The sequence below is a fragment of the Mytilus edulis genome, chromosome 9, assembly GCF_963676685.1.
Source record: "Mytilus edulis chromosome 9, xbMytEdul2.2, whole genome shotgun sequence".
NCBI lineage: Eukaryota > Metazoa > Mollusca > Bivalvia > Mytilida > Mytilidae > Mytilus > Mytilus edulis.
The window spans coordinates 65,351,647-65,364,533 of record NC_092352.1 but is presented as its reverse complement, the minus strand read 5'-3'; the positions used below and the strand labels follow the sequence as shown (position 1 = coordinate 65,364,533).

The 12,887-nt window shown below is 31.2% G+C and overlaps 1 protein-coding gene across 1 annotated transcript in view; it reads right to left on the bottom strand.

The window, feature by feature from the left end:
- Positions 1–437: 437 nt before the first annotated feature.
- LOC139488819 (alpha-N-acetylgalactosamine-specific lectin-like) overlaps positions 438–12,887 on the bottom strand; it is a 57,584-nt gene continuing 45,134 nt past the window's right edge. The window contains exons 3-4 of the mRNA XM_071274752.1: positions 12,582–12,767; positions 438–849 (exon numbers count right to left, since the gene is read on the bottom strand). Coding sequence (XP_071130853.1) covers positions 623–849; positions 12,582–12,767 — 413 coding nt within the window. The 3' untranslated portion in view covers positions 438–622. The remainder of the gene's footprint in view (positions 850–12,581; positions 12,768–12,887) is intronic.

Genomic DNA, 12,887 nt, shown 5'->3' with positions numbered 1-12,887 from the left:
ATGATGAAAATGCATATCTTCGAAAAATTCTAATTTTTTGTGTGTGATAACTAGGGTTTATAGTCTTCAACCACTAAAAAAATCTAGTCTGCCCTTCCACGAAATATTTAATTAGATTTTTTTTAAATGTTTATGATTTTTCGAAAATTCCACCTAACAACCGATCAGACAATAGTTTTAAGTTGAATCAATACAGACAAGATCATTAACTGATGCTCATTAGCTAGTTGATACATTTGTCTTTTAAAATATAACTGACATATAAGGATCGTATTGGTGCAATGTGGATAAATTTATCGGTTTCCAAGAGCAAAATTGGTAGCGCGTCATCGCTACAATGGCTTCCATTTTTACGATTGTGAAAATGAACTGGCATAATGGGGAGATAATTTTGACGAAGTAGGATCCTGACTGATATTGATTAACAATGGAAAAAACACACTGTAGTTCTTTATTCTGTATACTATACAATACATATCATCTCATAATACTTTTTCAATACAGAAACAATTTTGTTTTCGTGGAATATTCCACTGTTTTATGATGATTCTTGTTTTTTTTAATAAACAGTTATATAGAAAACTTGCACAATGATCGCACAATTTATAAGTAATGTAAGAAATCATTTTGAAACAACCTCACAAATATAACGGAAGGTCGTGGTACCATCTACATCCTCGTATTTAAAATCTTCAGTTGGATTTAAGCATAAGACATCTTGTGCTTCATGTGACATATCTATTTGAGAAATAGAATCCCAGTCCAAATACGTTATTTCCTTTCCATCCTTTCCAATAAATTTACCTTCTTCAGCTTCATCTGTACCGTCAATATAAAAAGGTTCTTCCACTGCAAAAAACAGAATGGAGGGAAATAAAAACAATTATTCGAATAGATGATACTTACTAACAATAATTCTTTATTCTTTATATTTTTCGATGGACACATGATGACTTTCGAAACTACTTGGTGTATTACTCGTCTGATTGAATTTACCTTTCTCAGACAGAACATCAGTTACTATCAAATTAACCTCTTAAGATGGCAAATAGTTATTAGAATAAACGCATTTTGTGAATATAGAAAAGGAATTGTTTTTAATTGAGTGGATGCAGTTTGATATTGTGTTGTCATTTTAGTTTTTTTGGGATTCAATTTAGAAAATATATAAAATTTATATTTTATTTTCGTATTATAGATGTGCACATGTTTGTCAGTCAAATACTGTGAATTAACTCAGAAGATCAGGGTATATCATGTTCTGGTTTTGTCATTTTGTCTTAACTGTTATATAATTGTGGCTTTTATCAATAAACTTGAATTTTTAAATATGTATTGGTCGACAAACCAGTCGGATTCATTTGATCCCGTCTTATAATTTCCTTTCGTATAAAAGCAACCCGTATGGCGTTCATTATCACTGGACTAGTATATATTTGTTTAGGGGCCAGCTGAAGGACGCCTCCGGGTGCGGGAATTTCTCGCTACATTGAAGACCTGTTGGTGACCCTCTGCTGTTGTTTTTTATTTGGTCGGGTTGTTGTCTCTTTGACACATTCCCCATTTCCATTCTCAATTTTATGAAGTAGACACTTAAGAGGTTGAAAAGTGTCAAAAATCTTTCATCAGATGAACCTGAACGTTGAGGCCAAAATCTGCCCTTAACATACCTACTCCTTTATGCTAGGAACAGGTGGTACATTGTATCAGGCTTGTGTATTTAATGTTTTTATGTCTTTATGAATTATTATATATATAGAAATTAACGACAGTCTGAGTGCTAAAAAAAAATAAAATATAAAAAAATTCAATTACACAGCAACCAAGAAAAAAAGCAAACACTTTATTTTATTTTAGTTACATTGACGAAGTACACTACTTATTCATGGCTCCATTGCTTTCTATATTAAATTCCTCATTTTTAAGCAGGCACAGCTCTTTTGTTTTAAGTTCAAAAATAGTGACAATCATTGCATGCAAAAGCAATACTCAATAACGTCTTGTACACTGAAATAAAACCCGACGTACCTTGCATATAAGACAGAACTTCATATCTGACAAACAGGCAAAATGTAGCCTATTTTTTGTAATTTCATGCATTTTATATTTTTTCAAAATTAAAAGTAAAAAAGTGTTCTACAATTATCACAAGATATTCAGGTTTCATATGTAATAATGTGACATTAAACAAAGTTCGCTAAAAACAAGACATTCTTATTTCTGAGGTTCACTGCATAACACCACATTCAAGTGAATGCAATATTTTGCACCAAAACTTTTTAAAAAAATGAACCTTATGATCTTAGGTTAATCAAAAATTCAGGTTAACATTGCACTTTATAATTTTGATTTCACAAAAGCTTTTTCAACATTTCATGTCTGTAATGAGCTAATTTTATAATCAATCAGTTCGAATAACATGCGATGTTAAATATGAATTTTGCATCATGTCAATACATTTATTCTTCTGAGAAAATTAATAATGCATGATCCAAAGAAATTATATAAAAAATCTCGGATATTATTGAATTGATAACAATAAGTATTCCTTTTATTTCGTCAGGTTATTGATAGGGCAAATGAGGTATAGTCAATAAGACATTGCAATTCCGTACCCGTATTGCATATAAACAGTAATTACTCGTCATTACGACTAAGCTAGCTCTTAATGAAGACTTAGTAATTCTAGTAACGACTAGGGTTCTCAATTGGTCAATTGTGGATCGTTAAAACGATTAAGCTTAATTGTTATAACGAGTAACTTAGACTTGACAATGAGTTAGCTTAGTCGGTAAAACAAACTATAAAGTCGTGATAACGAACTAAACAACACATTAACACTAAATGACTTCCGTATACTGTTGCACACGTAACACACGTTTGTTATCTTTTTTAAAATTCTTATAGAAATACATAATGATTGCTAACGTCATTGTGTATTTTGCCATATAAGCACTATATTTAACACACCATTTGCATATTCCCATGTAGTGTAGATAAAATTGTGTGATGTGGTATGATTGTTCATTGTGACGATAAGTCTTCTTTAAAGGCTAAGTATGCGAAAAGAAAGCTTATTAAATTACTTAACATTGCCGGTACTTTTGTGAAAATATACTAAACGATGCAATTTGAAGGTTAACTGAATGTAACCACCGTATACTTACAACTGATATTGGCTAGTAAGAATATAACCACCGTGAGGAATGTAACCACCGTATACTTACAACTGATATTGTCTAGTAAGAATGTAACCAACGTATACTAACAACTGATATTGTAGTAAGAATGTAACCACCGTATACTTACAACTGATATTGTCTAGTAAGAATGTAACTACCGTATACCTACAACTGATAATGTCTAATAAGAATGTAACCACCGTATACCTACAACTGATATTGTCTAGTAAGAATGTAACCACCGCAAACTTACAACTGATATTGTCTAGTAAAAATGTAACCAACGTATACTTACCACTAATATTGTCTAGTAAGAATGTAACCAGCGTATACTTACAACTAATATTGTCTAGTAAAAATGTAATCAACGTACTATACTTACAACTGATATTGTCTAGTAAGAATGTAACCAACGTATACTTACAACTAGTATTGTTTAGTAAGAATGTAACCAACGTATACTTACAACTGATATTGTCTAGTGAGAATGTAACCACCGAATACCTACAACTGATATTGTCTAGTAAGAATGTCACCACCGTATACTTACAATTGATATTGTCTAGTAAGAATGTAACTAACGTATACTTACAACTGATATTGTCTAGTAAGAATGTAACCAACGTATACTTACAACTAATATTGTCTAGTAAGAATGTAACCATTGTATACTTACAGCTGATATTGTCTAGTAAAAATGCAACAAACGAATACTGACAACTAATATTGTCTACAAAGAATGTAACCACCGCATACTTACAACTGATATTGTCTAATAAGAATGTAACCACCGTATACCTACAACTGATATTGTCTAGTAAGAATGTAACCATCGCAAACTTACAACTGATAATGTCTAGTAAAAATGTCACCAACGTATACTTACAACTAATATTGTCTAGTAAGAATGTAACCAACGTATATTTACAACTAATATTGTCTAGTAAAAATGTAATCAATGTACTATACTCACAACTGATCTTGTCTAGTAAGAATGTAACTACCGTATATTTACAACTGATATTGTCTAGTAAGAATGTAACCAACGTATACTTACAACTAATATTGTTTAGTAAGATTGTAATTAACGTATACTTACAACTGATATTGTCTAGTGAGAATGTAACCACCGTATACTTACAACTGATATTGTCTAGTAAAAATGCAACCAACGTATCCTTACAACTGATATTGTCTAGAAAGAATGTAATACCGTTTACTTACAACTGATATTGTCTAGTAAGAATGTAACAACCGTATACTTACAACTGATATTGTCTAGTAAGAATTAACCAACGTATTCTTACAACTGATATTGTTGAGTAAGAATATAACCACCGTATACTTACAACTAATATTGTCTAGTAAGAATGTTACCACTGTATATTTACAACTGATATTGTCTAGTAAGAATGTACCCACCGTATACTTTCAACTAATATTGTCTAGTAAGAATGTAACCAACGTATATAATACTTACAACTATTATTGTCTAGTAAGAATGTAACCATCGAATACTTACAAATGTTATTGTCTAGTAAGAATGTAACCACCGTATACCTACAACTGATATTGTCTAGTAAGAATGTAACCATCGTATACTTACAACTGATATTGTCTAGTAAAAATGTAACCAACGTATACTTACAACTAATATTGTCTAGTAAAAATGTAATCAACGTACTATACTAACAACTGATATTGTCTAGTAAGAATGTAACCACCGTATACCTACAACTGATATTGTCTAGTAAGAATGTAACCATCGTATACTTACAACTGATATTGTCTAGTAAAAATGTAACCAACGTATACTTACAACTAATATTGTCTAGTAAAAATGTAATCAACGTACTATACTAACAACTGATATTGTCTAGTGAGAATGTAACCACCGTATACTTACAACTGATATTGTCTAGTGAGAATGTAACCATCGTATACTTACAACTGATATTGTCTAGTAAAAATGTAACCAACGTATACTTACAACTAATATTGTCTAGTAAAAATGTAATCAACGTACTATACTAACAACTGATATTGTCTAGTAAGAATGTAACCACCGTATACCTACAACTGATATTGTCTAGTAAGAATGTAACCATCGTATACTTACAACTGATATTGTCTAGTAAAAATGTAACCAACGTATACTTACAACTGATATTGTCTAGTAAAAATGCAACCAACGAATATTGTCTAGTAAGAATTGTTACGGCCAGAAATTACTTTTAAATTGTAGCCAACAAAAGACACAAATCAATACTAAAATTTAACAATATTTATTATAAAAAAGTTTACAAGTTTTACACACATTTTACTGTCAACCTAACTGTCAAAATATGAGTCCAATCTTTTATCTTTATCTGTATCCGGATATCTTTCGGAATCCGATCTGAATATTACGGTCACAATCCAGTATGATGTTGTTTGTAGAATAAAAATGTCAATCCCAATGCTATGAATATTAATATTAACCGATGTCTAAGTCCAAGAGTGAGTTTAACTTTAGTGTTTGTATATATATAGTTGTCACGGAAAATTCTAGAACACTTTATATTAGAACGTCCTAGAAAGTTACAACGGAAGTTTCTAGTAAAATGTAGAAGTTTATATAACGCATCTTTTATAAGGATCATTCTGTAATCATTATGTAAGTCAAATGGAAAGTTCCAATCATTCTATGATTGTTGCAGTGATTTCTAAACTGCACAGTTCTAAGATTATTCTGTAAACAACTATCAGGCCACACAACACAAATCAGGCCAACATACATAAATACAATAATTACAATATCATAACAGAATGTAACCAACGTATACTTACAACTAATATTGTCTAGTAAAAATGTAATCAACGTACTATACTAACAACTGATATTGTCTAGTAAGAATGTAACCATCGTATACTTACAACTGATATTGTCTAGTAAGAATGTAACCATCGTATACTTAAAACTGATATTGTCTAGTAAGAATGTAACTAACGTATACTTACAACTGATATTGTCTAGTAAGAATGTTACCAATGTATACTTACAACTGATATTAACTAGTAATAAAATTGAGAATGGAAATGGGGAATGTGTCAAAGAGACAACAACCCGCCCAAATAAAAAACAACAGCAGAGGGTCACCAACAGGTCTTCAATGTAGCGAGAAATTCCCGCACCCGGAGGCGTCCTTCAGCTGGCCCCTAAACAAATATATACTAGTCCAGTGATAATGAACGCCATACTAATTTCCAAATTGTACACAAGAAACTAAAATTAAAATAATACAAGACTAACAAAGGCCAGAGGCTCCTGACTTGGGACAGGCGCAAAAATGCGGCGGGGTTAAACATGTTTGTGAGATCTCAACCCTCCCCCTATACCTCTAACCAAAGTAGTAAAGTAAACGCATAACAATACGCACATTAAAATTCAGTTCAAGAGAAATCCGAGTCTGATGTCAGAAGATGTAACCAAAGAAAATAAACAAAATGACAATAATACATAAATAACAACAGACTACTAGCAGTTAACTGACATGCCAGCTCCAGACTTCAACTAAACTGACTGAAAGATTATGATTTCATCATATGAACATCAGGCACAATCCTTCCCGTTAGGGGTTTAGTATCATACCATCATAACATATATGAGAAGAACATAACCCGTGTCATGCCAACAACTGTTTTTAGAATAAATGTGTTTAGTTCCGATGCAAAGACCTTATCAATGACTCAATATTAACGCCAAAATATGCAATCTTTAATGACTTGACAACAGTATCGTAATTATATCCCTTCTTAATAAGTCTATTCAAAGGTTTTGTAAGTTTCTGAGGTGAATACTGACACCTTTGTGCTTTATAAAGAATATTACCATAAAAAATTGGATGTGAAATACCTGAACGTATTAAAAGTCTGCATGTTGAGCTATATTTACGAATAATGTCTTTATACCGATGATAAAATTTAGTAAATGTTTTGACTAGTTTGTGATATCGAAAACCCTGGTGTAATAATTTTTCAGTAATACATAAATTTCTCCCGTTAAAATCTAAAACATTGTTACATACACGAGCGAATCGTACAAGTTGAGATATATAAACACCATAAGATGGTGACAAGGGAACGTCACCATCTAAAAACGGATAATTAACGATAGGAAATGAAAAATCACCCCTTTTATCATAAATTTTAGTATTCAGCTTTCCATTAGTGATATAGATATCAAGATCGAGAAAAGGGCAGTGGTCATTGTTAGTATTAGCTTTATTTAAAGTAAGTTCAACAGGATAAATTTCATTAATATACATACTGAAGTCGTCATTATTGAGAGCCAAAATATCATCCAAATATCTAAAAGTATTATTAAATTTGTTTATCAGATGTTGTTTCGATGGGTCTTTGCTTATTTTTGTCATAAATTGTAACTCATAACAATACAAAAACAGGTCCGCAATAAGTGGTGCACAGTTAGTCCCCATTGGAATTCCGATAATCTGACGATATACGGAATCCCCAAAGCGAACAAAAATGTTATCTAGTAAAAATTCAAGGGCATATATAGTATCAAAGCATGTCCAATTAACATAGTTTTTTTGTTTATTGCTACTAAAAAATGACCTAAAAGAGTATGAACATATATATTCACATTCTGATTTTTTGAATACCCATTTAATTAGGTGTGTGAATTTTTTCTTAATGAGAATGTGAGGCAATGTGGTATACAGGGTAGAAAAATCAAAACTTTGAACAGATTCAAAATCACCAATATAAGCATGCAATTTATCAAGTACTTCCAACGAGTTCTTGACACTCCAAAAGTAATTTATTCCACTATTTTCGAAGGCCTTATTTGAACAATTTATTATCAGGTTTTTAATTGTACCAAGTGTGCTGGTAAGAAAAGACAATTTAGTAGTTGAACAATGGCTTGAAGACGAAATAAATCTATATTTGTAAGGGGTTTTGTGTAGCTTCGGAAGCCAATACATAGTTGGGACTTTCATTGTATTTGGCTCTGCTTGTAAAGCGGTGCCTAAAAGTTTATGTTTGTTACAGATTTCGTTTTCTGAAAATGGAGTCAGTTGGAATGTTGGTGAATTGGTGATTTCCTTTTTCAGAACCTCAATGTAAAATTTACGTCAAACAATAATAATATTATTAGCAGCTTTATCTGCCAGGACAAAAACAAATTCCTTGGCTAGTTCTTTTAGTTTATGTTTGATACGAGAAATAGGTTTATTGTTGTAAGGGTTTATAGTAAAATGTTCTTTAAAATGTTGAATACGTATATCAACTATCTTCATTACTGAATTAAGAGTCCAAAGATTTTCTGTCAGCTTTTTCCCGTTTTATCCATTTCATACAGTAAGTATGGAGTGAGTCGTGGATGATATTACGACACTCATTCCAATTAATAATTGACGGGGGACGATATTTAGGTCCTTTACTGAGGAATGATTTTAACTCTCGGTCTTGAACGATGTTAAGATCTCCTGTTATAACATGGGAAATGGGGCCATCAATATATTCGGAATTACTGCAATTACATGAAGTAGGTGTATTTTCACTGATATTAACATCTTTACACAATTGACTATAATTAAACACAAATTTCCGGGTAGATTTCTTGTAAATATAACAAATAAGAGGTAGCTCAGTATTGTCAAAATATCCAGGAATTTGTTCTTTAACAGAATGGTCGTTAAATATACCGGCAATATTTACAAAATCAAAGCCTTTATTGACATACTTAATTTTAATAAAATGTTTTTTATGATCTTCAGGGCGATCAATTTTGGGAAATAATTTAGAATAACAATATGCCATAATAATTTTGAACAATTTCATACTTAGGACTGCTATATGAAATTGTGTTGCAATCCTCCAAAATTTTATTTAGATTATTAACCGGTAACGAACAGAGTTTTGTTAATAGATAATGTCTGCCGTTGTTTTTTGAAATAGAAATTAGGTCCGAAATATTGGTATGATTGGCCCGAAATCTTCTTTGATTGCGATTTGTTCTACGACCGTGAGAACGTTTTTTACGAACAGTTTTAGAAACTATATCAAAAATGTTAACGGAATTGGTTCTAGATATATTACCAATTCCCATGATATTATCATTTAGACCGAGAGGGTAAACTGTCTGTAATTTTTTAATCCAATTTAATTCAATTATTTTCCGTGATCGTACAAACTTTGAATGCGATTCACCAGGCTGCTTATTTACTACTTCTAAAGGTTGAACTGCTAAATATTTAAAAGGATGGTTGTGCTTCTTAAGGTGTTGGTAAATGATACTTTTGAATTTATTGGGTCTTTTAAAACGATACAGATGTTCTTGAGTGCGTTTAGATAAATATCGTCCAGTTTCTCCTACGTACTGAATACCACACCCTGGTTTGTTTCATATGAGTAAATAAATAATACTGTTTGTTTTTCAAGTTATATCAGTTTCAAAATTTAAAGAAAATGTGCGACCATTAAACGTGGACCTTACCGTATTGTTGGTTGAAAGACGGGGACATGTAAGTCATTTTTTGGCATGACACTTATCGATAGAAGGGTAACCACGTTTTTTATTGTTAAAAATGTTAGCGATGGTAGTAATTTTAGATAACCGATTTTGAAGATTGAGACGTGTGGATACCCTTTGAACAAGTTTAGTATTTAGTAATTTTCCATTTCTAAGCTTCATAATTGTTTTGTTTGTGAATTATATAATAAAGGAGCAAAGATTGGCGTCCAGAATATGAACCAGCATACAATAATTGAAGTATATAAAATGGATAAATTTGTTCGGCTAAAAATGTCAAACGCTATCAGTATTAAATAGTAGAATGGGGCTGAATATTGAAATACTACTTTTTGATAAATATTCCTAAAGTAATGAATTAGAGCAGTTCTCGCTCGGACACACACTCCATAATCTAGTATATTATTAGAGCATAAACCTGAAGCACGGGGAGGCACTCTACTGCCTCCACACGGCACTAAAGACAAACTCTGTAAAAAATAAAATTAAGAATGTTACCACCGTTTACTTACAACTGATATTGTCTAGTAAGAATGTAACCACCGTATACATACAACTGATATTGTCTAGTAAGAATGTAACCAACGTATACTTACAACTAATATTGTCTAGTAAGAATGTAACCAACGTATTGATATTGTCTAGTAAGAATGTAACCAACGTATACTTACAACTGATATTGTCTAGTATGAATGTTACCACCGTTTACCTACAACTGATAGTGTCTAGTAAGAATGTAACCACCGTATACTTACAACTGATATTGTCTAGTAAGAATGTAACCACCGCAAACTTACAACTGATATTGTTCAGTAAGAATCTTACCACCGCATACTTACAACTGATATTGTCTGGTAAGAAAATGCAACCAACGTATACTTACAACTGATATTGTCTAGTAAGAATGTAACCACCGTATACTTACAATTGATATTGTCTAGCAAGAATGTAACTACCGTATACCTACAACTGATATTGTCTAGTAAGAATGTAACCAACGTATACTTACAACTGATATAATCTAGTAAGAATGTAACCAACGTATACTTACAACTGATATTGTCCAGTAAGAATCTTACCACCGTATACTTACAACTGATATTGTCTATTAAGAAAATGCAACCAACGTATACTTACAACTGATATTGTCTAGTAAGAATATAACCACCGTATACTTACAACTGATATTGTCTAGTAAGAATGTAACCAACGTATACTTACAACTGATATTGTCTAGTAAAAATGTAACCAACGTATACTTAGACAATATACGTATAGTGTCTTGAAATATGAAATTTATTTGTATGAGGCTTAGAAACGGGGGAAATGCGAGGTTTTACGTATATTGTTTTTATTCTGAAATCGATAAAAAAAATGAAAAAATAAAAAATAAAATATGTAACAAACATAGTTAAAAAAAGTGTTTGGAATTTCCCTCTTGGGGCACCATTTTAGGGTATTTCCCTATGAGCGTAGTTCAGGAGGTAAAACATTGACATTTTAAGGAATAAGAAAGGGAAAATGAACTTAATTAATAACATTTGATAAACATGGTATATAAATAACCAATTTGAAGACATAACAATTTTAAATTCATTAAAGTTTGACCATTGTTACTACACGTTGTCATGGTTGTGACGTGACGTTGTTGATGAAATACGGTAGTTCCGGTAAGTAGGCGGGGCTAATAGGTTAGTTGAGGTCATTGACGTATAAAGCTAACGTTTATACGTATAGCTTTATCTGTATAGCAAAATAGCTGATTGCAGTATAATTACAACTAATATTGTCTAGTAAGAATGTAACCTACGTATACTTACAACTGATATGGTCTAGTAAAAATGTAATCAACGTACTATACTTACAACTGATATTGTCTAGTAAGAAAATGCAACCAACGTATACTTACAACTGATATTGTCCAGTAAGAATGTAACCAATATATACTTACAACTGATATTGTATAGTAAAAATGTAATCAACGTATATATACTTACAACTGATATTGTCTAGTAAGAATGTAACCAACGTATACTTACAACTAATATTGTCTAGTAAGAATGTAACCAATGTATACTTACAGCTGATATTGTTAAGTAAGAATATAACCACCGTATACTTACAACTGATATTGTCCAGTAAGAATGTAACCAACGTATACATACAACTAATATTGTCTAGTAAGAAAATGCAACCAACGTATACTTACAATTGATATTGTCTAGTAAGAATGAAACCATCAAATACGTGCACCTCATTTTTGTTTTGCTCGAATATATACAATATATAACTCATATTGTCTAGCTTGAATGTATACAATATTTAACTCATATTGTCTAGCTCGAATGTATACAATATATAACTCATATTGTCTAGCTCGAATGTATACAATATTTAACTCATATTGTCTAGCTCGAATGTATACAATATTTAACTCATATTGTCTAGCTCGAATGTATACAATATTTAACTCATATTGTCTAGCTCGAATGTATACAATATAGAATTCATATTGTCTAGCTCGAATGTATACAATATAGAACTCATATTGTCTAGCTCGAATGTATACAATATAGAACTCATATTGTCTAGCTCGAGTGTATACAATATATAACTCATATTGTCTAGCTCGAATGTATACAATATATAACTCATATTGTCTAGCTCGAATGTATACAATATATAACTCATATTGTCTAGCTCGAATGTATACAATATATAACTCATATTGTCTAGCTCGAATGTATACAATATATAACTCATATTGTCTAGCTCGAATGTATACAATATATAACTCTTGATTGTCACAATCATGTACAGCTCATATTGTCTAACTCTGAATAAAACCATAGTATACTTACATAACAATTTTTTTAGCTCCTTAACGATGAAAGCATGTTGATTTTGATTCCGAATTGTGACTAGTCCACCATTTGCAATAGACTCACATTCAGTTTTAGCATCATTGAAATTTAAGACATCTGCATTATTTATTTTTACACATAAATTGTTTTTTCTGTTGTAAGTATAGTCAACTGGACAATTTGCTGGAAAATAATAAGACAGCTTTTTTTTTAGAAGTATATATACTGTACTATAAGTAAAATTCTGTCATTATGAAAACCAACGTGCTGCCAAATTATGTGTTGGTCATTTTATGTATACAT